At 35.6% G+C, this 26,833-nt stretch overlaps 1 protein-coding gene across 1 annotated transcript in view; it reads left to right on the top strand.

Moving 5' to 3' along the window:
• Nucleotides 1–26,833, top strand: part of CFAP47 (cilia and flagella associated protein 47) — a 330,871-nt gene that overhangs the window by 136,744 nt on the left and 167,294 nt on the right. Inside the window, exons 33-38 of the mRNA XM_054695900.1 lie at nt 735–832; nt 1,119–1,235; nt 12,008–12,142; nt 14,208–14,323; nt 21,893–22,043; nt 23,555–23,643. Coding sequence (XP_054551875.1) covers nt 735–832; nt 1,119–1,235; nt 12,008–12,142; nt 14,208–14,323; nt 21,893–22,043; nt 23,555–23,643 — 706 coding nt within the window. The remainder of the gene's footprint in view (nt 1–734; nt 833–1,118; nt 1,236–12,007; nt 12,143–14,207; nt 14,324–21,892; nt 22,044–23,554; nt 23,644–26,833) is intronic.

The following is a 26,833-nucleotide window of genomic DNA, read 5'->3' as shown; positions in this document are numbered from 1 at the left end:
TCAGGGGAATCTCATTTTGTTTTGTTTTCAGATATGACACCATCTCAAAACCTTCAAGAATGTAGATCCTTTTGGAAACTTAAAAAAGGGAAATTTTACTTCCAACATAGCAATAATTTCTGATGTTTAAATCACCCTCCCTCCCAAAATAGACAGCCTTTCAGATATGTACTATATATCCAGATCATTTTACTCTTTTCCCAGTGTCAGCATAATCATAATTTCAATAACTGAGAATTCCTTTTATTACTCATCCATCATGTAATATCTTTTATAGGTCAATTCTGGTTTCTAAGTTTCCAATCCCTTCCACACATGTATCCTGCATGTGGAGGAGTTTCTGCAACGAATAGGGAAACTGGCATGAAAACTTCAGAGTTACAGTTAACCCCGTGCCTCCTTACCCATGTTGATGAGCATTGACCAAGCACTTGAACTTCAGGGTACTCAACAGGATGAGTAATTTTGAAATAGTGGATATTTTCTTCATTGATGTATGGTAGTATCTTCTTCAAATTAGTTCAAATACAAGTGACGGAGACAGCTTGCAGTTGCTTACAAAGCCTTACAGACATATACTGTGTTATTAAGCTTCTTAGGTTTTAATTTCTAAAATAATATGCTTTTTTGTTTCCAAGCAGAGATAAAATTGTCTCTATTGATCAAATTTCCTTAAGCTATCATTTTAGGAAAGGAAAATTATTCTTTTATTCCCTCTTTCTTTTCTGGAACAGGAGCTATTCCCTCTGAAAGATGGATAGTAAATTTTGACAACGACCTATCAGATGGCCTTGTTTTTGCAGCACAAATGGGAGCTTATTGCCCATTTTTGGTGAGTCATTTTTATATATAGTGGTCTAATATTATTTGAAAAAACTTAGTAACTAAAATTCAAATTATATTTTGTGCAAACTGATTCATTTATGTCTTAAGACACACCTGACTTAAATGCATATGTATTTGTGTCTCTGGCACTCCCTCTTTGCTTAAAACCTACTACTTCAAAATCTGCTGCTAACAAATGTTAATATTTAAATGATTCTTTGCTGAACTGTAGAGAACAGCTAAAAAGCAATCATTTTTATTATTACTAAAACATTTAATGTTTTCTTTTCCAGATTGAATCTTATTTTCTAAATATGTACACAGAACCAAAAAGACCTGAACATTATCTGCACAATTGTCTGATTATTGTGAATGTTCTTCGTGAAATTGGTTTTGACATGGACATACAGGTGGGTACCTTTCTATTACAAATTGTGTAAATATTTTATAAGTTTCTTCTTATTTTTTCCAGCTTTGCTTGATATTATTGGCAAATGAAAATTGTTTATACTTAGTTTGCACAATATGATTTTATTTTTTAGGTATGCAACATGATGGTATACTACACATATAAAATGAAATGATTACCACGGATTAATTAACACATAGTTATCATTTCTTATTTGGTGAGAACAGTTAAGATCTACTGTCAGAAACTTACAAGTATACATTTCAGTATTATTAACTATAATTATCTTGCTTTACATTACATCCCCAGAAGTTATTCATCTTAGAGCTGAAGATTTATATCCTTTGACTACTATCTCCCAATTTCCCTTTTCCCACAAAAATCACCATTCTCCTGTCTCATTCTGAGTTTGGTATTTTTACATCCTATATATAAGTGAAATATATTTGTCTTTCTTTGTGTGAGTTGTTTTACTTACTATAACATTCATCCACGTTGTCACAAATAGCAGAATTTCCTTCTTTTTTTATGGTGAAATAATATTCCACTGTAAGTGTATACCACGTTTTCTTTATCTAGTCACTTTGGTTGGTTCCATATCTTGGCTATTGTGAATAATGCTGTAATTAAACAAGTGATAAACAAACATCTATGAGATAATTCACTTCCTTTGAAAATATTCTCAGAAGTAGAATTGCTGGACAACATAGTAGTTCTATTTATTTTTTTTTTATACCATGACATTTTATTTATTTATTATTTATTTTTAATTAACTTATTTTTAACCCAGGTAACATTGGGGTATCCCCAGCAGGTTTTACCACCATAGTGCATCCACCACCAACTTGCCCATACTCCATAACCACAGACCATTAGGCCTCCCTCCCTCCCTGTCCTTTTCCCTTCCCCCACCGCCTCCCCCTTCATTGTCTCAGTTCTGCAGTCAGCTATTGAAGCTTAGTTTTTCAGCATGTCTTTAACTGACTTTTAGTTTAGTTACTTTATATTGCACATTAGTGATGCCATCGGTATTTATCTTTTTCCTTCTGACATATTTCACTAGCATTCTCCTCAAACATTTTCCCCATAACATTGTTACCAAGTCATTTCCTTACTAATTATTGTAGAAGGAGTCCCTTTTCTCTATATCCTTGCCAAAACTTATCTCTTATATTTCTCATAATAGCCATCTTAGTAGGCATGAGGTGATTTTAATTTATATTTCCTTCATGATTAGCGATGTTGAATACCTTGTCGTGGACTAGTTGGCTATTTGTATGTCATCTTTGGAAAAAATTTAGTTGAGTCCTTTATAATATTCCTTTATTCATAAATTTAACATATAGATTGACGGTCTTTTCACAAGCCATTGCTAAAATGTGGAAATTGAAATATGACTTAATAGTAGAAATCGGCATTTAAAAAAAAAAAGGTATAATTATGTATATGCAACTGTATGTAACAGGAAAGTAGTTCTAGTTTTAGGTCCAGTTTTTTTTAATCACAAGAATGAAGCTAAGTGCTTTATTGTTATTACCTGAGCTCAAATAATTAAGTTAAAAGAGATTTTTTGAATATAGATGGTGTATTACATAATTTTATAGCAAAAAAGGAAAAGTTTTCACTTTGGTTTTGAAACAAGTATTCATGTACATAACACAGTGGTTATATACATTTTGATTATATTTGAATCTCAAAGTTATAATTCCACATCAGTTCTTCAGGAGCAATAATCAAGGATACATTGTATGCTAACATGTAGGTCTTAGGAGAATAAAGGATTTACTCTTATAACAATGGTCAGGATGGACAGAAGAGAGGGAGTGGAGATAGGAAACAGACCAATCAAAATGCAATTTCAGTTCATCAGGGAGGAAAGTATTTTCTCTACTCATGTCATTTTAATGGGGACTTAAAATAGTAAGTGATAAAAGAGGTACCATGAGATTTTCTAGACTTAATTAGTAACCATGAAGAAAGGGCACAGGAAAAGGATGATTACAAGTAACTGAGTTTTTGTTTCTGTGGCATAGAGACTGACAATGGTAGTGCCCATATATGACTTGATATGAAATAGTTCTTAACACCTGATGGAGAAATGACTTTTCATAATGACTTGCACTTTCCTTGTATTAAGGCATTTGCATGTTAAAGTGACTTTTTACCAGGTCTGACATTTACATTCTTTTGTCAGTTTGTACAAAGAAACTGTAATCAAGGATTTTGGTTAGAGAAAATTCTTTGCTAAGTAGTATTTTAAAGAAAAATTCTAATAAAAGACTTTGGTTTGGAAGAATCAAGTTATTACAATTCCTGTCAATTCAACAAATCATTGAGTCTCCTTAAATGACTGAATAGACCTTTCAAGGGTACAGATGTGGTTAAACGACACTTATGTCTTCAGAGTTGTTACCAAGTAATGGTGACAAGTACATGAAAAAGAGCTCATGCAAAACAGACAAAGCCAAAGTAGACATAGAAACAATGTGCTATGGGAATTAAAGGGAGAGACTGTTAGGGGGAAAAGGATGTCCTAAAGCTAATTCCATACAGGCTTTGTGGACTCCACCCCCACTCCAGACCAAGGCTATCAGGACATTGGGAAAGACAAATCCCATCACCACCAAAGGGAAGGTTGCTGGAACCTGAGGGTGGGGTTAAGCAGCCAGGTTTGGTATAAAACCAGACACATCGGCTTTGGGGGGTTCCCTTTTTGGCTTTCCGCCAGCTCGCAGTGCTCGGCCAGCTCTCAGAGTGCCTTTGGGTTTCCAGGTTGGCGGATGGGGTAGGACGCATTAAAGACTTTATTTTCCTATTTTCTCCCTGAGTTGTACATTTCCTAATTTCCCTTTCCCTTGTAAATACACCTTTTATTAACCTTTTGTGTGTGCCTGTAGTGGAGTATTAATAAGTCCCTTTTAAGCGCGTGGGTGAGGACCCACAGCCAGGCAACCCATTTTATATCGGGGCTGCTCCTTAACAGTTTGGTGCCCAACGTGGGGCTAGAACCCAAGACCTTGAGATTAAGAGTCTCATTCTCTACTGTGGGGCTGCTCCATAGCAAGACTAGTAAGGAAACCAGGAAGTTTCATCAGGTATGGTTTTTAAGGTATCCTTTGAGAATTTGATAGGGGTTTAAAAGTGTTGTCATGCAGGAGAAAATTTCCCACATCCCATTTGGTTTCTTCTGTGGCATGATGAAAGAAAAAAGTAACATCAAACAGATCCGAAGGATAAAAAGCCAAAACTTCATAACATATATATTTAAAGACCCGGGACATCAAGGAGAGAGAAAGGGGAGACTTCAATGAGGAGATGACCTCATTATTTAACTCTCAGAGTAAAAAGATGAGCTTCTTAGAGATAAACTCTCTCCTGTCTGATACCCCCAAGCTACATTCTTCTAGATCATGAAAAGGAGAGCAGTAGTTGCTTCTTTGATTAGGAAAAGGGCAAAGATCTGTGACAAACTACTTTTAGCCTCTAGTGCCTTTACTGCTATTACCTTAAAATAATCTGCAATTTTATGTAATGGTAACCTGTTTTGTTGAGGCCTATGTGAACTTGATTGATCTTAGTTCCCCATACCAAAGTGACACTTATTGGACAAGGCCTACTCTAGGCATATTGAGAAAAACCCTCTGACCCTTTTGGCAAGACTAATACCACACAAGCTATGTTGACTCAAAATGCTTATTGTTTTTATGTGTAGCCAAGAAATATTTCAAAATATATCTGCTATCTAAAGAATTGTACAACATGTTCAAGATATGATGAATAGAGAGCTTGGCAGTTAACTATTCAGATAATTATTGTGTTTTCACTAGTTCATTCCTAATTCCCTACCTTTTTATCCACCTGTTTTTACAAACTACATCTAATGTCAGTTTTAACATACTACTCTTAAATTAACTTAGGTAGCCATATTGAATTATTGCTCAACATTGGCCCACATTTGAATCATGTGAAATTCACTACCAGACTTATTTATTAATGTTTAGGTGTCCCCATGATATTTTTCTTTGCAACTGTTTAATCAATGGGATAAGTTTTTTTGCCTTTATAATGTTCCATTGTGGAATCCTGCCAGCTGGAATATATAGTTACTACATACTCTCCCTTTCATGACATGCTTTTTATTTAAAGCAAAAATATTGAGGGAAATGTTTGGGCTCACCATACAGAGTTTTTTTTTTTTTTTTTTTTTTTTTTTATTCCCTCATGTAGAAAGATAGATATAGGAGATACAGTCAACATTTGTAAAGGTTGTACTACACATGATTGAGTGGTGATGGGATCTAAGGGTAAATAGATATGTAACTGTTCTTTTAAATTTTTTTTTGTTTTTTTCTACTTGAATGCTTTTAGCATTAAATAACAGAATTCATGAGTAATTTTAAAAAGAAATTCAGTATTTTATATGTCAGAATGTAGAAGGTTATATTGAATTTCTCAATAAATTTATCAGAGCTTCATTTTTCTCAGCCATTCTTCACCTGCTGGCTTTGTTTTAGGCATGTACACTAATAACCACAAATTTACTTCTGATGTTCTCAACACGTTCATACAACTATGCTTGGAGTTAGGTGAACAGCACCTTTTATTTTGCTGCTTTTTTCTATATTATAAACCTTTCTGAGGGGTACCATTGCATATTTCTCATTGCATGTCATTGACCACAACTGCATCCCATAATTGTAGGTAGGCCAGGCGTTTAGGCCAGCGTTTGATAAAAGTCATGGCATACATACAGAAAGTGGTGTTCTTGTAAAGAAAAAAGGAGGGAAACTGCCGCTGGGAAGGCAGTCAATAAGGTTCTCTATAGGATTTTATTATCTCAATGGGTACCTCTAGTGATAATTGGTGTGGTAGTGTGCCAGTTAGAGCAAATTAAATTCCCATGAAGCTCAAGATCATCTCACCTCTATTTGCTACTTATAAAGAAACTCAGGCCTAGGGTAACCAATTGATTAAGTCAAGATTATGGCACTGAATAGTGACAGGATTTGGATTTAGTTACCCAATTTCTACTCCACAATTTCCTCTATTATGATTTTTTGGTGGTGGTTGTTTAATTCCTTGTCTTTTGTTAACCCACTAGGAAATAATATCATCTTGGGAGAATATGGACCAATACAATCAAAGTTCTTAGTTAGAGCTATATAAAGAAAATAATGATTGTCATTGAAAGATATTTCACATGAAATACTTGTTTAAAAAAAAATAACTTATTTTAACATTTGACTTTTTAAACCTAGGACTGACTAAACTAATTGCTTTAATTTATTTTCATTGACATTTATTATAAACAGAAGCAAGAATACTCTTTTTCTGCTTTTTCAGTTTAGTACCTTATCAAATGTATCTCTATTACGATAAACATATTTCCAAATGATGCCGGAATTGTCAGGCCTAGTCTCCCAGCCAGGAACGGATTCCAGGCTGCAGGGTAGCGCTGAGCCCCAGCCGCTAGACCCCCCACGGGTTGGTGTCTCAGGAAGCTGCAGCAGGAACTTCGCAGACGCTCAGGCAAGCAAGCGAGCAAAGGCAGGTTTGTTTAGAAGAAGAAAAAAGTTAATTGAGGGTCTCACTCATAGCAGGAATCTAGAAAACTTAAATAAGGGACCAGGAAAATGAATATAAGAAAGTGAAAATCAAAATCAACAAAAAACTATGAACCAGAGACACTTTTTGGGGGGTGGGGGCGGGAGGGGAAGGATTGGGGTCAGAATGGGGCGTTTGCAATTGTATGGGGGAATATAAAAATAAAATTTAATATAAAAAAAAAAAAGTTAATTGAGGAGAAAAAGAGCAGAAATAAAGTGGGACTCCCAGGCCAGGGAACCAGGCCTGGTAGGGGCAAGGAAGCCAAAGTGGAGTCGTGTCTCAGGGAATATATACTTTCTTTCCCTGATTATTCTAAAGCTCCACCAGTCTCTTTGTGATTGGTCAGTTCTCGGCTGTCTCACTTAATTTGCTAGTGAGTGGGAGATCTTCACATTCCTTATCTAACAGGTTTGTCTTTCCCCATTTGTTACACCTTTATCTTTATGGCCTAGTCTTTGGGAGAGCATCTCCACACCTTATCTTTATCACCTGAAGAAAACCAGGACCATCCTGGAATGTTTGTTTTTCCCATTTTGTTATCAATGGTCCTGGGATGTTTGTTTTTCCCAGTGGAATTGGTTACATTCCCTTGGTTGTCCTTATCTCTGAAGCCTCCCTTAATTCTTCAGAGGTCCCCTCCTGCACTGTCCCTAAAACTGCCTAATAACCCTAGCTTGCCCTGTGTCTCACAAATTACTGCACTTTCATCCTATTATATATTTTTAAAGATGAGTTTTTGTAATAATTTTTATATTGTTATGTATATCATTGATGTTAGTAACTGAAAATAAAGTCTCAATGGTAGAGTTTATTAGATAATCAGAGTGAAGATTCAAACCTAGGAAGCATTCCAACAGATTTACTCTGTGAGAGTTAATCCAGTAAATGCAAGTTTGAATTTAGTTTGCAATGGTAGGAACAGTGAGTCATGGACATTAAGAGTGTAATATTCTTGGGCCTCCCCTGGTCTCGCAGCGGTTGAGCACTGGGCTGCAAGGCTCCCCACAGCCTCTGCAGCGCTGGTTCATTCCCTGCCGCCGGTGAGGGTCCCACAAAAAAAGAAAAAAAAAAAAGAGTGAAAGAGTGTAATATTATTCTTGATAGGAGAGATATCTAACTCTAAGTTGCCCTGACCTAGAGAGACACTGATTCTAGAGGAAGGTAATGCAGGGGTAAATTTTTCACCTGCTAATGAATCCACTGCAGAGATGCAAAGTCTTGGTCCTGTTGTCGGTTTTTTGGTTTTTTTTTGGAGTCAGTTGGTTTGGAGTGTGGGGTCCTTGGAGTCACTCTGGGAAAGGTGTCACCAGAGCTCCCATTTCAGCGACACGCAGTGAGTTTCCCAGGCAAGTGTCTCCATAAGACAGAGACGTTAGTTATATTTAAAGAGCAGGTTTATTAGGGAAAGGGACAGAAGAATGAAGGACACTTGCATAGACACCAGCAGGCAGGAAGAGCTGCCCCGAAAGGGACAGGTTTGCTCAGAGAGGCCTGCATGGTTGCAGGTCGGTGGCCTTGAGGAGAGCTGCCTCTGCTGGGGGAGGTCAGTGAGGAGAAGCCTGAGCTTAGTACTGGTCATGGGCAGGCAGGAATCTGCTGCCCTGCAGAGGAGAGAGTTGGTAAAAAGTAGCACCTGCATAATCACAGTTGGGCAGAGGGACTGCTGCCCCATACAGTCTTCTTCTCTTTGGGAGGGGCTCACTCCTTTTAAGCCTTAGGTTAGATGCTGATTTGGGATTACTAGGCAGAATCTGAAAGGGACTGGAGATTCCACAATGGGCGCCATCTCCATATCTTTACCCTTGGACCTGTCTGATACCTGCTTGGATCTTATGCTTTGTAATCTAGGCTTTGGCACCTAAGGATCTTGGTTTCTATATCTGGGTCAATGGCTATGCTAATCCCTTCTACCCCCACCTCCAGCTCTTGGCATTTTGTGAGCCAGGTTTCTGGTCTTTTGCACACCTCCTTTTCTGTTTTTCTGTTCTTGTCCTCCATCAGTACCATTGTGAAATCTCTGTTTTTAAGTTATTTGAAAATACTGACTTTATTTTCAGGCAGCGGATTGCTGCATGCAGGATGGAGCTTGTGAAGATGACTTGGCTCTCTTGCCTGCTAGACGAAAAGTGGGGGTCCCTAGAAAATTTTACCATTTGTTTACAATGTCATAGTCACTGAAACAGTGTTCAAAAGACTTTTATTGACCTCAAAGTAGAGCTTAGCATATTATCATGCTGGTGCTCCCCTTCCCCCAACAAAAATATTTATTATCACCCTAGATAGCCATCTTCAGATCACATTCTTGGGCTGTTCTGTCACACACAGCTCAGCAGGGACACATTCTTCACTTTGAAATTTTGCTTCTTAGACTTTAAAAGTGAATGTGGGGATTAAACTTTGTTTTGTTTTTTAGTTTGTTTTTAAATGATTTTCCTATATCTGTTGACTTACATTATCTCTAGTAAAGAAATGCAAGACTACAGAATACTGATGAAAATCTTTAAAGTCTTGGTATATTTTGCAGTTTTCCTCAAATCCTGCTCACTGGCAGCTTCCTAGCCTGTGGAGGTGGGCTGACTTTGTTCATTTTCACTGATAAACTCCTCCCAGGGCATATTTATTGGTGAGCCATACTATTTATCAGCAAAAAGAAAAAAAAGAGAGAAAGAACAAATCTTTATCTTCATTTAAAGGAGGAAAAGCATGTGTTGAGACATGTGGACTAGTAAATAATCAGAGTGGCTATCTCATTATCTGGTAAAGGGGAGGAAGTAAAGATTTCCTTCTACCTTTCTGTGTTCTTGGCTGAGAACTCTCTGAAATAAAAGATTAAGAGGAGAAAAACAAATGTATAGTAACATGTATAATTACTATATATATACACACACATGTATATATTGGAGATAGTCAAAAACTGAATGACTCCTTGACATTTCCTGAGCCACCTCCTTAAATACTATCTTCGACTAAAGATGAGGTGTTGAAGAGGGGGTAGCCAGTTATGGCAGGCTTTTAGAAAAAGCAACACAAACAAAGCTTAGGTAGTTATGTGATTTCAGGTTTGCCTTCTGTATTGATAAGAGTTTCCAGAGATTTGGTCATGAGAGAAGGGGGCAGGGCAGAGGTTTGAGAAGGGGTTGGGGGGAGGGGGAGAGAGAGAGAGAGAGAGAGAGAGAATGAATCCTCATATAATCAACATGCCAAATAGGGGTGGTTTCTTCAGCTCCCCTTCATTGGTAACAGCTGCCAAATTTCAGAGTCAAGTGCTTTAGTTTCACATAACACATTAGATTTTCTGTGCTATGGCACTATTTGCATTTCCAGGCCTGGGCCAGATAATTTTCAGTTGCTAACTTGAATGTGTGCTATTAAGTCATAGTTCTCTGTACATTTATGGAAGTGTGGAGAGCTCCTGTAATTGAAAATGACAGAATTGCTTGTGAGTGGTGTTTTATGTATCTTTGAATCCTTGCCACAAACCAGTCCCATTACTTTCTATGCTATGAATAATTCACCCTCACTACCTCCTCCTTTGTGTAGGAGATCATAGGCACAACATAAACTGATAGAATGAATTCTTCCTCCCTCTGCTCCTGGCTTCGGTGTATATTCTTGCTATGTTGACTGTCCCTGCTGTTATTCCTCTGGAGTTTTGGAATTTCTAAATTCCAAAATCTACTCACACAACCATCACTAATTTGCCTTGTTTGTCATTATAATTAGATTTCTGCCTTATTGTAATTTGTTTATTCTGAGAAAAGTACTTTCCCAGCCACCCCCTGCCTGATTTGCCTGAATTGTCACTCTGGTGTTATTACTTGTTCAAAAACTCAGGTAGCGAGGAAGAATTATCCTGTCATCCATGCCCTTCACTGTGTGGCCCTGGCATTCTTTAGTCTTTCTCCCACTACTTGTCCATTTTCACCTTCAGCAATATTCAAACTATACTTCTCCAAATAAAGAATATACCTCTCTACATTCTTATCCCATGGTGTTAACACCCAAAGCAGCGGGCACCCTGGGAGTCTGAAACTTGCACACTCTGAATGGATTCAGCCATCCTGATACACAAAGACATACTGTGAAGGAACTTCAATAGAATTAGTATACATACAGAGAGAAGAGAGATTAATAGTTTCCCAATAAAACACCCAAAGTTACCCATCCCCTTCTGGGTAAATGCCCAGCCAAACAGGCTTGGCCTGAAGCAGGGTCGCTGAGGCCCAAAAGATTATCACACGTCTCAGGCACCTCCTGAAGGAGAACCATAGGAAGGGAGCAAAAGGGGCCAGGCAAGTCTGGGACAAAGGAGTGTGATCAAAGTACAAATCAAGACAATTGCTGCCATTGTCAGTGTGCTCATGTGTCTCTCACCCACCTGTGTGTCTCTTCCAAGTGTTTTTACTTGTTTCTCTCCCACGTGTCTCCTTCCAAGTCTCCCGAATCCCTCGTGCAAGTCCAAAGCTGAAAAGCAAAGTTGGCCTTCTCTACATAGCCTTCTCCACGTGTCTCTCTGTGTGTCTTTTTGAGGCCCCTTCCCTTCAGTGTTTTATAGCTTCACCTGGCCACCTAATTCTGCCCCCTCATTAAGTAGGGAGGGGAATGTGGTACCTCCCTCTCTAATGGCAATGTCTCTGTTTCAATAGTTCTTTGCTTTTTAGATGAAATACACCCTTGTCCTCATACTAAACACAACATATTTAAAATCTTAGCATTCTTCAAGGCCATCTCATGTACATCCCCTTCCATTGAGTTTTTGTTTGAAAATCTCTTGCCATTTTTTTTTACCTCAGTCATTTATCTACTTCTCACTTTCTATTTCTGCTTTATATGATACTCTAAATCGGGTATAGTATCTTAGTCACATCATTGGTCAATATTTCTTGTGCAGAATATTTTTCTGACCTCTCACTTGCTTTTATGGAGTCTTTGAGACTGTGAGGTCATGGTTTTAATTCAGAACATATCTAAATTACCTTTAATCACTTGGGTCAAGCTCTTCTGATTCACAGCAGTATTTTGCTTGTAGTGTCTACATTTCAGTGTCATTGTCAATCAATAGCATTTTGAGATATTTTAAAGTAATTTAACAATTGATGTATGATGTTCTTTTTCTGTATTTGATCTGTACATCCTTTAATTTTTATTTCCCTTCTTTGAAACTAGGCCACTGACATTTGTGATCCTAATCCAATCCTGATGCTCATGCTTTGTGTTTACATGTATGAAAGGTTGCCTACGTATCTCCCCAAGAAGGTCGTGCCCTTCCATTGTACTTTGCATGACACTGTGTTGAGACAGGTAAGCATATCTATGGGGCCAAAATATACATGGAGCTAAACACCTAAGAGGGGATTTAGATATTTGTTGGCAAACCCCAAATTAATGAAAATATCAATATTTTATAATAATCCTTTACAAATGTTGCTCCTTTCAAACCAAAGATATAGAAAAGTAAGAGTGCCAAATTTTGCTTAATAATAATAACTACCTACAAATCCTAGTTCTGGGTAATATCCCCAATTTTCGTTCATCTAGGTAATTAAGGGAGTGGTAAACATTTCTTATGAGCCTACTGGGCTTCCATTTACCTCTTTTTGAAATAATCCACATGCCTTTTGTGGAGGCCTACCTTTCAGTAATCTTGCCCTCACTTGTCACTGATATTTATAAGTAGGCAATCAAAATAAGACCCCCAAATCCTTTTGGAAACTGAAGGTGAAACTCTTTAGCAAAAACATGCTTGTCCTGATAGTTACTAAAGTTGTCATGAAATGTAAAGGCAATTAGTCTTCTGAGAAATTTAACCTTTGTGATTCACTCTGATTGCATACACTGCTAATTATTAACTCTTCAAATATCTATGCCTCTAGTGCCTGGCTTGCCTAAGTTGCAGTCATCTTTTCTTTATTCCAGTTTGGTCAGCACCCTTTTACCTTATGTCTTCTTCCACCTCTGGGCCACTAATTTCCATGACAACCTTGTGTCTTCCTAATGTGTTTTTCAAATCTCCATTATATTCTATATAAACACTTTCATAGTCACGTGTTACTTAACAATGTGGAGAAATGCATGATTGGAGTATTTCATCATTGTGCAAAGATCATAGAGTGTAATTACACAAATCTAAGATGGTGAAACCTACTACTCACCTGCACTATCTGGTATAGCCTTCTCTCCACCTAGACTACTATAGTATATGTAGTCTATCATCGACTGAAACATTGCTAAGTGGTACATGATTGCAAACTCACATTTTTTCATTGAAAGACTCTGTATGGAAATGAAGTAACTTATTCTGTAATGTTTTCCATATCATGATGTCAAGAAGGAAGAGACAGCCAGACACTACCTATCCTACTGTGTAAGGAACAAGAGGAAATTCCCCCATCTCTCTGGGTTCCTCCTGCACCGGTCAAGCAAACAAATTAACATCAGACAGATTAGTTGTAGAAAAAGAACAAATTTAATTACAAACGTATGGATAATTTATATCACTGTAAATTCTAGAGAAATGAGAGATTGAGGGCTTATGTCTTAAGCTAAGGAACAGGGTAGGGAACTGGAATGTAAATGAGTGAGGAAGGGGTCTCACATGATAAGGAAGGGATGACTTCATATGATGAAAACCCTTCCTCTGGCTATTTGCCTGGCCTTAAGATAGGTTTCTCCAATAAAAAAGGTTATTTCTGGAGACCTACGTAATCTTCATTCTTTGAGGTAATGGCAGCAGTTTCCCCTAAAACACACAGGAGCTCATTTTACCTTACCTCCACATGCCAAGCTGGGAAAAGCCTAGTCTGAGCATTTTGGAAAAACCTATCTCAGGAGGCCTGCCTACAACTGCTCTAGATGAGACCGCCATCATTTCCAGTCCGGACTTGTGATTTTAAACCTATATTCTTATGATACTTTCTAGATCAAACAGCTAAAGTATCTTTTTAGTAAATTGGATTATAAGTTCTCTGTTTAAAATGCTCCAAAGATATCCCTTCACAGTAAGACTAAAAGCCAAGTTGCTAACTTTAGACTGCAAGTTTTATCTCTATGTAAAGATATGTATGCATTTTTATATGTTTATGTATATTATGTGTATGTATTTATACGTGGACTTAAAGTCAAATGCATATAACATGCATATCATGTGTATGTATATTATATATGTTTATCTTGTGTATGTATTTATAGTACATATGTATAGATATATATATATATATACACATAGTATCTTAAAATGCAAAACCTTATCTCCACCAATACTACATATTTCGATATTTTCAATATTAAAATATGTCACTGTCTACAATAAAAATAAGACATGTTAAATATTTTTAAAATTCATTTTATTCTCTCTTCTTCAATATAGATTCTACTGAAAAATTCAAGCACAAAAAACTTAGTGTATAGTGCTACAATTGTTGGAAAAGATGCTGCTGACTTCTCCCTAGCACAAGCAGGGAATACTGTGACAATTTCTCCAAAGTAAGTATTTTTTGAAATTTTTGTCATTGACCACAAGACTCTAAGAAATTTAATTATAAAAGAGTTAACTGAATTTGGTTTCCACAGATATATGTGTGTCTCTGTGTGTGTGTGTGTGTGTGTGTGTGTATATATATATATATATATATAATGAAATATATATATAATGAAATACATATATATAATGAAAAGTCTGTCTCTCAGACATAAATTATTCATGTTAACATCACTCACCCATTTTGTTAAGACACTAATAAAACAACTCCTTTTTATATGTTCATTTAATTTTAGTTTATTTTGCATGTATACTGGCCATAGAAATGAGACTATAAGTTATTTGTTTAGGTACTACAATTCTGTTTCCTATAAGAAACTGGAAGCAGTGTGTGCTAAATTTATCATATATATTATGATATTTTATTATGCATTATATATATACTTGTTTATCATTATACAAGTAGTTTGTGTTCATTCTAGAAAATTTAGAATCCATGAAAGTATGAAGAACATAAGAAGGTAAAAAAGCTGCTTAATTCAGCCCAAAGGCATCCCTATCATTGCCATTTTTCTCTATCCCTTCATAGTCATTGTGTATGGAGAAAGAAGAGAGAGATGCATTATATATACTCCCAAATTGTGACAATTTTCTATGAACTCTCATTTTTACTTGATCCTGTTCTCATGATACTTGTTTAATGCTTCTAGTATGATTACACTCTCAAACGTGAGGTACAAATTAGACCCCGAGAGAACAGTCTTGAGAAATTAAAAATAAGCATAATACAGGACTCTTCCCAGATCAGCAGATCCTATTTTATATGCCTGTAGATTTTAATAATGACAAATATTCTTATTACATCATACAAGGATGATAGGAAAATAGCTGTGTCGGTATCACAGGGTGAACAAATTGATAACCGCTAGTGAGCTTAACCACTCTTGGATTTTAGTCATTACCTTTGTATTCAATTATTTTTTCACAGTACAGAATAACAGAGTATAATTATGAAAGTTACTTTGCAAGATTCTTTTTTAAAACTATATTTCATACTGTCATCTTTACTACTTGTATGGCAAACACCGGAATAATTGAAAATGGCCATTTTTTATCGTATTTTAAAAACCATGAAACCCAGTTGCAATAGTGCCCTGGGCTTGTGTCAATAGCCTGTGTTTATTTTATTCAGTTACTGCTCCATGCCAGAGGGGGTATATAATTTATAAAGTCTGAATATTCATGATTGGAACTATGTCCAGACTAAAATATGAGGAAAACAACTCTGTGTGCATGCATTTCTATATTATAAATTAAATTCCATAATAAAATTCCTTGTAATAATAATCCATACTTTTCCTACATTATACCTCTCTTACATTAGTCTATTATAAAACACAAATTTGGTAATAAAGCAGATCCTGTTGGATATTGTCACAGTACCATTTGTCTTCCCTCAAGGCTTTGATAACTTGAGATATGTTCTCTGCCCTTCAAATAGGATGATCCCAGTGAAAAGGATTTAGGCTTCTGATTTTTTTGACTCATAATTCTAATAGCTTCTTCCAGTATTTCAAAGATCTCATTCTGTGGAAATTCTTCCTAACTACATTAAACCTCTGAGATTTTCGCTTAAGAGCATATTTCTGTTAATGAACTTAGCAATTATAATTTTTGTTACAAATGTAAAACCTGAACATTGTTGAAAATTGACTTACAGAAAAGTACAAAGTGGAAAACAAAAATCACCCAGAATTCTATCAGATAGTTAATTTTTTCCAAGTATATGTTTATTATAACATATGCATAATTATATATTTACAAAATAAATGTACTATATTTTAAAAATTAATATTTATTAAACATTTGCTTTATACAAAATCGATATAATATGCACTTTATGTACATTTTGGTATTTAAGCCATATTAGTATCCTAATTTTACAAAAGAAGACATTGGGCACAGAAACATTAAATAATTTGCCCAATTTTTCCTGATACTAAATGGTGATACAGAGATTCAGAACCAGTCAATCTGAATCTAGAACCAGCACACTTATTATATTGACACCAGCACAAATTGTGTGTAATTGTGTGTATCACATTTATACAAAGCTCTTGACATTCAGTAAAATGTGGCTTTGGCTATCTGTAAGTGATCCTGAAGACCCATGACATTAATTGTATCACTTTTATTTTTCCAGGAGCTGGTTTGTGAGACTATTGCACTTGGGTGACTCCTTCTCTTTAACATCTCAGCAGTACTTTTTGCTCTTTATTCACCATTGGGCCATTTATGGTCTATATTGATATGGACATATTTATAAATATTAGCATTTCAAAATTTTAATACATGCCCAGTGAACATTAACTGACCACATACACAAGTACTTCTACTCACACATGTAAAATCAGGAGTGTATGTATTCATATATTTTGAATAATATTATACATGTACATGTATTTTTGTTTTTAACTTTTTTAAATCAGTATTTAACTTTCATGTGCTTTAACAAGTCAAATACACAGAGGGGTTTAGAATGCAAAGCAAGTCCCTCTCCCCTCAAATCCCTTCTCTGTAACGATCCACTTCTTAGGTGACCTACTTTTATTTCTTTCAATTATGTACAATTTAATTCTTCTGATGGTTACCTCCATAAATGTAATTAATATATATATCTTTGCAATTATGAAGTAGTTACATTAACTTCAGAAATAATGTATTAACATATAGTTACAATATTTGGTGATCTAGTTTATTCTTCTACATGTATCTTCCTCCCACAAAATAGCATCAGATTTATTTTGTAGCTCATATTCATTAATTTTCTAAAAGTAAAAATACATTTTTTCTCACTATTTTCTCATGCCATCTGTAGACAAAGAACCTTTTCATCCCCTTTGAAGCCAAGAAAATTAGTAAATTATGGAGAAGTGCATACAATCTTGAAGTTTCTTTCCTTCTAGTATACTACAGTCTAGAACACTAGGCCTTTTTTTTTTTTTTCTTCCTAGGATTGATTGCTTTCTAGGCCTACTTAGGAGATGCCAGTATTAGAAATTCTGTATTTCTGTTTGGATAGAAATTAATAGTTTTTTCTTAGTTTACCCATTTACTTTAAAAGGCATCTTTATGAAACCTTCTAATAAAAAGTATGCAAGAGAAAATTTTCTGTGATTTTGCATTTTTAAATATGTGTGTTTATGCTACTCTTCTTTTGATTTATGCTTTGCTTGGCATATTTTCTAGCTTGAAAGGATTTTTCCTCATAACTCTGAAGAAAATTGCTCTATTGCCTGAAGTATTTAGTATTTGGATAAAGAAGTCTTTTATAATTCTCTTTCCCTGCACATCTGGAAATTTTTATGTTCTTCCATTGTATCTGTGTATTGTTCCAGAATGTATAAAGGAGCATCTTTTTTTATTCACTGAGTACATAGTTAGTGCTTTAATAATGGAGTGGTTTTTCATAAGCTCTGGAAAATTATCTTAAATTTTTCTTTCATAATTTTTTCCTCTCCATTTTTTTCCATTCTCATTTCCCAAACTCTATTTGTTGAATATTGAACCCTCTACTCAATCTTATCACTGGTATTCTTTTTTCCAACTATCTACAACACTTTCTTTTTTCATTGTGATGTACCTATTTCATAGCATCATGTTCTTAAATTGGGGCTACAATATCTTATGTTTCTGACTTTTAAGATTTAATCACTTACCTCTATTGTTTTTATTTCCTCCAAGGTCAAGTATTAGTGACCTGCAATACTTATTTATCCATTCATATATAACAAGATACCAAGAGAAGAGTATTTTGTGATTTTGTATATGAACAGATCTGTAATTGGCAGACTTCACTTTAGGGTAAAAACATTCTGCTTTTATGACCAATTGCCTGATATTTTACTCTGGCCTTGGAAAGAGTTGGCTTGTTTGAATCCTATCTTGTCTGCCGTGTAAGTGGATATTTCTGGAAATGGCCTCACCTAGAGTCTACAGGACACCTTTGTTTCCTTTGTTAACCTCTGTACAGGTGTTCACTGATGGTTTCCTGTAGCCACTTTTTAAATAGTCTCTTAATTATAATTTTAAAGATAGTTCTCTTAGAGTGGTGATAAATCTTGGTTTCAGGTGTCCTTGTGGTCTAGTGCTCTTCCATCATTTAACAAATACTGGGCCTTGATAATGATTCACAGTCTATGACCCAGCCTCATTTCTCTTTTTTGGAAAATGAGGATCAGAGTATTTACCCATTGTATTTTCAGTAATAAATGTGATTATATGGGCAAGACACCTACTACTATAATGGTACTTTATAGGGTGCAATCAGTAAGTGTTTGCCCTTCTCCTATAGATTTATGCTGATGATTCATTGATGAAAATATATCAATACTCCTCACAAATGTTTACAACCTCATAGAATCCCATAAAGTAGATACACAATGAGAATATAATTTGATATATCGTTTTCTGATATATTTATAGAAGTAGAAGGTGAAGGAAACATGAAACACCTAAGTGTTCTTGGGGAAACCATAGAAGGTTCCTCAGAAGAGGTCTTGCTTAATATGGAAACTCACTTTTTATTTATACGCATTTTATTTTGTAGGCTTGAATACTGCCATTAGGTAGTTCTTTAGATATTCCTTTAGTGAAACTAAATAATTTCATAATCTTTGACTTTTATGAATAAGACTGAGAAAACATTGTTTTCTTGAACAAAAAATTTATAACTTTATCATGATCAGATCTTATGAAATTATCCGTGTATACCACGTCCTGTCTTAGATTCTATCTAAATTGCAATTATTAATGGCTCTTTCTGCCAGCTGTGGATTTCAAATCCAGAGATATAATTTATATAGAAAAGATTAAACAGCTACACTAGCGTATAAACAAATGTGTTTATTTCTGCATCTAACTTGATGACTAAGTTTAGCTATAACCATAGAGTGACTGTCATAAAAGTGAAAGTAACACTTTTAGAAAACGATTCTGTTTCCCTTTTTCCCTCATTATTCTCATTGAGCCATATGGGCGCTGACATTGATGTGTTAGTTATTCTCCATCTTTTTTAAAGTCAACTTGAAATAGCTTGCAAGGCACATATAATTATCAAGGAGATTTTTTTTTTTAATGAGAGGGAGGCAACAGAAACAAAAAGAAAACCAAAGGTGAGAGAATTAACATGAAGCCAATAATAATGGTACACATGTCTAGAGAGGTAAAATACTTGCCTGAAGTGGACTTATCATTTGACTCTGAATTTTTTTCCCCCTTTAAAAAAAAAAAATGTTTGTGTGATTTTTTAAATTAAGGTAACATTGGTTTACAATACTGTGTGTGATTCAGAAAGAGATCTCAAGGGCAAATATTCTTTGTTCTCAATTAAATTTAAGTCCATGAGTTCTTCATAATGGCCAAGAAAATGTCCTTTTAGTCAAATTTAGGTTAACAATGACTAACTGAATAAAAATCATTCCCGCTCCTGTCAGATGTGAGTTCAAAACAATTTTGAGAATATTTCTGTTGACTTGGCTGCATTATTTTACTCTTTGCTACTCTCCAGCCTCCCCATTCAATAATAATTCCACAAAGGTTCTGGGGAAGTTAAGTCAAAGTTTGATACCAAGAGAATCTATTCCCATCTCCATTCCCAAATAGGGCTACGGGTAGGTGTTCTTTGATAGCTTGTATAAGAGAATAAATGTGATATGGTGTGTAATGCTAACTATTAAAAGTCAGAGCAAAAGCAAAGATAAAATTTCTCTAAGACTTATCACCCATATCTGTGTCAAGGCAACTCTGAAAGAAAGATTCAGTCAGTAAGGAAACAATTGGTAGCAGAAATCTAGGATCATTCATCTTTGTTTCAATGACATTGCTGTGGGTGGACTCCTGGATGGCTTCTGGATTAGAGCTGGTGGCATTTTCTTTATCAGTCATCTATCAAGGGCGCTTGAGTTGTTTACATATCTTTGCTATTGTAAATAATGCTCCATTAAACATTGTGGTGCATAAAACTCTTTGAGTTAAATTCAGTTTCTTCATATAAATACCCATAGGTGTGATTGCTGTATCATATGGTAGTTCTCATTTTTGATTTTTTTTTTTTTTTTTGCGGAAGCTACATATTTTTTTCCAAATGGTTACACCAATTTACATTCCTGCCAATAAGTGTACAAGGGCTCCTTTCTCTTGACACCCTTGCCAACACTTCCTTCTACTCAGATTCTTGATGTTAGCCATTCTCACAGGTGTGAAATATCTCATTTATGATTTTGATTTGCATTTAGCTAATAATAAGTGATGAGAAACATTTTTTTCATGTGCCCGTTGACCATTTGTATGTGCTCTTTGGAGAATTATCAACTCAGATCTGCTTATTTTTAAATTGGATTGCTTGTTTTTTGTTGTTTAGTTGTATGAGTTCTTCATATACCTTGGATATTAACCTGCTAATGATAATGAATGACATGAATTTTCTATTCCTGTCCAGTAGGCTTTTTGTTGTGCTGTTTTCTTTAGCTATGCAGAAGCTTTTTTATTTGCTCCACTCACAATGGCTTAAAATTAATTGATTTATTAAACATCCTTGTTTATTTTTTCACAGTAAGGGATTTCTTCACTCAGTTGTGGTCACCATAGTTCCCCCCCCTTCCCCGCACCCCCACCCCTGCCAAAGTGCCCACAATATGCTATTTATCCTTGCCAGTGTCTAATAGCTCCCCCAGCATTCAATCACCAATTTCTGCTCCCCAGTATCTTACTGTTCTCTGCAGGAATGTCCCTCTATTTTCCATACCTAATTGTGTGTGCTCCCCTCTAGTGCAGTCCTCAGGTCCTAGGATCCTCAATATGGGCATGAGCCCTTCAATCATCAAAAAAAGGTGGGGGATGCTCTGTATTACAGCCATCCCTCCCTCTCTTGTGTTGTTTTCCTACTTTCTACCTTCGCCAAGTTTTCTGTCATTTTTCCTTGTGAACATAGTTATCATACAGTTGGTCTTTTTCAAGAACTATTGTTTTTATGTATATGTATTTTTGTTAAATATGTGGGTAGTAGGTGAGCTCTGCATTATAATATTCTGCCATGTTGGTGGAAACCTCTTTATTCCTTCTCTTGTTTGTCTCAAATAAAATCATGCTACTTTGATATACTATTATTTTGATTTGAGATTTGAATTTTATTTTTAAGCACAGCTTTAAGTATTTTGTGTTTCTTATTCTTTGACATTTCTTTCTCCATATGACCAAAGACCAGTGATATCACTAAGAACTTGCCTAAATAGTAGTACAGAGTGTTCTATGATTTTCAGCCCACACTTGCTGTGGCTAGCTATTAGGAAATCTAATAGATTGTATGTCCATTTGGAAGCTAACTTTGGGTTTTTCAGATTGGATCAAGATGTTTTAACTGATAATAATACCTATTATGTTATCAGCAACAGTCTTTAATTTATTGTGCAAGTAAGTATATTACAGAATGCAGGCATTGGACAAATTGTATATACTGAATAGATATTTGTTACATGTCTTTTTAAAAATATTTTCTTTTTATCTTTTTAAAATAGAAACGAAATTACTATCACTCTAAAATTTAGAAGTCGCTTCCTCCGTCCTGCTGCAGCTTCACTGATATTAATTTCAAAAAGTAAGCATGCAGTAGGAGGTGCCACAATGACTTTTGCTCTTAAAGGTGAAGTCCTCAATTTCAAAACCTTTGTAAGTAAACCTTACTTGTTTTGTAAGTCCTTACTTTTCTTATTAGGCTTTTCTTATTAGACTATCGATGGCTCCAAGTTTTATCACTATGCAGTTTTTTTTTTATTTGAGATCACACGTCTATACAGATACAAAAATGTGCACATATTTACATTTGTACAATTTTTCACTTCTGTGTCCCTGATAGTCTGACTTTGATGCTCTTTCTGTGGAAGTAAGCCTCTAATTTTATTATAGAAGTGGAAAGGACTTATTGTAAGGTCAGACATTTAGATTTATGTTTGTTTTCTTTTTTTCGATGGAGTCAGTCATTCTATGCATAGGAACTTGCATGTCCTTCTGCCATGGAAACTTCTGATTTAAGTTAAAGCAGTCCCTGGGCCTGTATGAATGTTTTGGTTTGGATTAAGAGTTGTTGTTTCACACAGCAAAAAAAAAAAATGTTTCTCTACTCTGATATGAATATTAATCAGTTTGATTTGGCTCAAATTCACTTCAAAGATAACACTTAAGACTGATTTTTCTTGGGAGTTGATGATTTTCTTTCATCATGTGTATTAGGTGTATATATATATGACTGATTAATTTGGAAAAGTGAATTCATGCTCAATACCAAAACAATTTTAATGAAATCAATTTGGGAGACACTATTGTGACCCATATTAGTCTTGTTACAGCACAAGGAGAGGGGCACCCCAGAACCCTAACCTGCCTGCTCTAAATAGGTTCTGCCATCCGCTGCATAAAGACAAAACATATAAGACCTTTAATGGAAAGGAACTTTAATAAATTAGTGTGCAATACAGAAAAGACAAAGAATATAGTTTCCAAATCAAGCACCCAAAGTTACCCATCCCCTCGTGGGTGAATGTCTAGCCAAACAGGAATGGCCCAAAGCAGGGCATCTGAGGCCAGAAAGCCTAAAGCACCTTCCGGCAGGGACCCATGAAAAGGGTTATAAACAGGCAGAAAAGTCTGGGAGGAAAAGAGCAAAATCAAATCAATATAAAAGCTGCCATTGTTAATCTCCCCACGGGTCTCTCACCCACATCTGTTTCAACCCATCCAGGACCAAAAGGCAAGTGTAGTTTCTTCACATGCCTCTCTGCTCCATGTGCCTCCTCCAGGCGTCCTTCTGTCTCTCCCTCCTGCTTCCTTCCTCAGTCTCCTCTCCAGCTTCTTCTCCTCCCTGCTCAGCTCTACCCTCCCTCTGGTGGGGCAGGGAACCTGGAACCTCCCCTTTTCCTGGGCATCACCCTGTTACAGTTTGGGTAGCCAGTATTAGGGATCATTGATAAGGTAAAGTGTATTTTTATAGTCAATCCCCACCCAAATTTTAAGGGTATACAGTATTTCTGGGGAAAGGGTAATTTTTAAATTAATATCACTGTAATATTTAAATGGACAGGTTTTTTTTAGATGCTTGAAGTTGATATTTTATAATTCTGGATATTTTTTGTTATCACATAGTATGTTTATTATTACTATTATCATTATTATTTTGCTTTTAGGAAGTTATAAAATGCAATAGCCCTTGTTATACATGGAAGGAAATCAGTCTGAATGTTAAAAATCCCTTCCACGTTGCTGGGGACTTCAGGTAATTTATTGTTTTGGCATAAATTCATTGTGTTTGCTTCTATGTAAAGGGAATTACATAATTTTCAATATGAACAATTTTGAGAAGGAATTTTATGCATCTATATTGCTATACATTTATAAGCATCATCATATAAAATAGCACAAATAATAAAGGTAAGTCAGTTTTTCTTGAAATACTATTTGATCTGTACAAACAACAATAATAACAGCATACTTTGAAATGAAATGACAGTAAAATGCTAAAGTGTTGTTTAAGGTCAGAGTAGAAAATTATCTTTGTATAAATTTACGCAAATCTCTGTTGAATAAGAAAATGGACAGGGCCTCCCTGGTGGCGCAGGTGGTTGAGCACAGTGCTGTGAAGTTGTCTGCAGCCTCTACAGCGTGGGTTTGATCCCGGCCGGCCAACATGGCGCAGCAGACCTCTCCTGTCTTGCCGCTGCTCCCCTCAGCAGTGTATTTCGTCAGTCTGCCTGTTCTGTTCCCAGCTCTGTCTCTGGTGAATCCTCTCACCCTCCTGCGCATCTGGCCTGTACCCCAGTTCTTATATAAAAATAAATACATCTTAAAAAAAAGTAAAAGGATAATAATATTGGCACCTTAAATTATGAACTCTGTTTCTACCAGTTTTAAAAATTATATCCACATAAAAATACTTGTGTTGAGACCAGAAGCTATACATTAGTTTACTAGTTTAGTGTTTGATAATTTCAGTTATTATAATCACTCTGTTTCAAGACTTCTGATAGTTTCTTATTAGCAGTTTCCCTTATTGTTGACAGAACAAAGCTTCTCTTGTTGAAGTAGTAATTGATGAAGAACTGTCAATATTTCTTGTTACAGGTCTGCTAACAATGAATCCTTCCAGTTTTTGTTTATTGGGTAATACTTTAACTTCTCCTTCATGTTTGAAGAAAAGTTTTATTGTGTACTTTCATCATGGTGTTCTTTCATTATGGTCTTTAGCACCCTGAATGTATCATCACATTGTTTTCTGTCCTCTAAAGTTTCTGATGGGGATTTAATTGAATTAATCTTTTTGATGAGCACCATGGGTGTTCCATCAATTGTATTTTTCCTGCACACTGTGATTTGGCTTTTCATTAGCTTGAATATTATTGTCTTGTTTTGGATTGCCTTGGGTTTATTCTGCTTAGAAATTTTTGTGCCTTTTTTCAATGTGTAGATTTTTTCCCATCAAATCTGGAAAGTTTTCATTATTTTTTCATGTTTTCTTTCTGCCTCTTTGCTCTCCAATTTTTTCAGGATTTTGATTAGGCTCATGTTTGTGTGCTTGATGGTGCCCCACAGTGGTCTGAGGCTCTGTTAATATTGCTTCATAACTTCCTGATCTTTAGAATTGATTATTTTCATTGACCTATTTTCTTTCTTTTTTTATAGCAGTGACAATGTTTTATAGCACTGTATATGATGTAGGGGAATATGTTCACACTTCCTCAGATGCATATTACAATACCACACTTACCATCAAAGCACCCAACTCCTTTACCTCTTTTCAAGGGCACTTATTCTTTCTTTGAAACCTGGTATTTAGAGTTCCTCTTGTGATTTTTTAATTTCGGGTATTGAATTTTAAAGTTCAGATATTATAATTGGTTCTTTTGAATACTTTTTTAAAAGATTTATTTATTTATGCATATAAGAATTGGGGTATAGGCCAGAGGAAGGGGGGGATGTGGAGAGTAAGAGGATTCACCAGAGACAGAGCGGGAACAAAACAGGCAGACTGACCAAAAGACACTGCTGAGGGGAGAAGCAGGTGAGCCAGGAGAGGTCTGCTGCACCATGTGGATAGCTCCTGGCCAGGTGGGGGATCAAACTGGCACTGCAGAGGCTGTGGATAACCTCATAGTACTGCACTCAACCCCCTGCACCACCAGGGAGGCCCTCTTGAATACTTTCTAACTACCATTTTCTGCCTTTTTTCTGATAGCCTTGTTTGATTTGAAAATTATTTTTTTTTGAGAACTCTAGCTTTGACTAACTCTAATCTTGAATCAGCAAAATCAGTATCACCTGGGATCTTGTTAGAAAAACAGAACCTCAGCCCCACTCCAGTCCACTTGATCGACTTTGGAGTATTTGTAATGCACAGTGCTGGTCTAAGTCGGGATAAGTCCATAGGAAACTACTTAAAAACCATCTGGAGAACTGGTTTAAATGGAGCTTCCTGGAACCTGCAGTAGACCTTCTAAGTCAGAACTGCAAATAGGCACTTGAGAATCTACATTTTGAATAAGCGTTCCAGAAGATTATAATACATTGAAACATGAAAACCACTGATTTTGAAATTTCAACAATCAAATAGGATTTTATTTCCATTTTAATGGCACTTTGTATTTCATTTTTATAATTAATGTTTCTATCTATTTTAAGAAAGCATGTTCATAGTAATTAAACTGTGACTTTTTCCAACAGAAGCATATTAAATGCTGTTTTATCTCAGAGTAGTTAATCTACAGTGTGCAAAAAGTCTAATATTTGATTGGTTTAACTTTTTTATTTGTGTGTCAAAATGTGTTGTTATTATAACTGTTCAGAAAACACGATCACCAAAGTAGATTGCCTCAGTGATTCACCTCAGATTTATAGATATATAAAGAGACATTGTAAATTTTACCTGCCTTCATCATTTTATAAGATTCAAATGTGAATTTAGTACCTGACTTTAAATTTAATGTACTCTCTGGAGAGGAACTTTTCTACATTTGTTTAGGTTTACAATGATATAAGGAAATCTGATAGTCTGATGCATGTCTTGAATAGTTCACAGTTTGCTATAGTTCTTAATATTATACAGATTCTGTTCAACTGCACAGGAATAATTGGGCATTCCTGACATGACTCTTTATGACAGTTTTTACCTACTGTTAGAGTATCATTTCCATACTACCTTCCCATTACAATGTGACCAACCAAAGGCAGAAAAGATAAATACTCATGCTTATTTTGTGTGTGTGTGTGTAAAAAGATTTATTTATTTATTTATATTTTTATATTCCCCATACAATTGCACCCCCCTTATTTTGACCCCAGTCCCTCCTTTCCCCACCCCCCCATAGTGTGTCTCTGGTTTGTAGTTGTTTGTTGATTTTGATTTTTTCTTTCTTATAGTTACTTCTTTTTCCTGGTCCCTTATTTTGGTTTTCTAGATTCCTGCTATGGGT

Source organism: Talpa occidentalis, unplaced genomic scaffold (assembly GCF_014898055.3).
Source record: "Talpa occidentalis isolate TD23 unplaced genomic scaffold, MPIMG_talOcc4v2.1 talOcc4.15, whole genome shotgun sequence".
NCBI lineage: Eukaryota > Metazoa > Chordata > Mammalia > Eulipotyphla > Talpidae > Talpa > Talpa occidentalis.
This window is presented reverse-complemented; position numbering and strand designations above follow the sequence as displayed.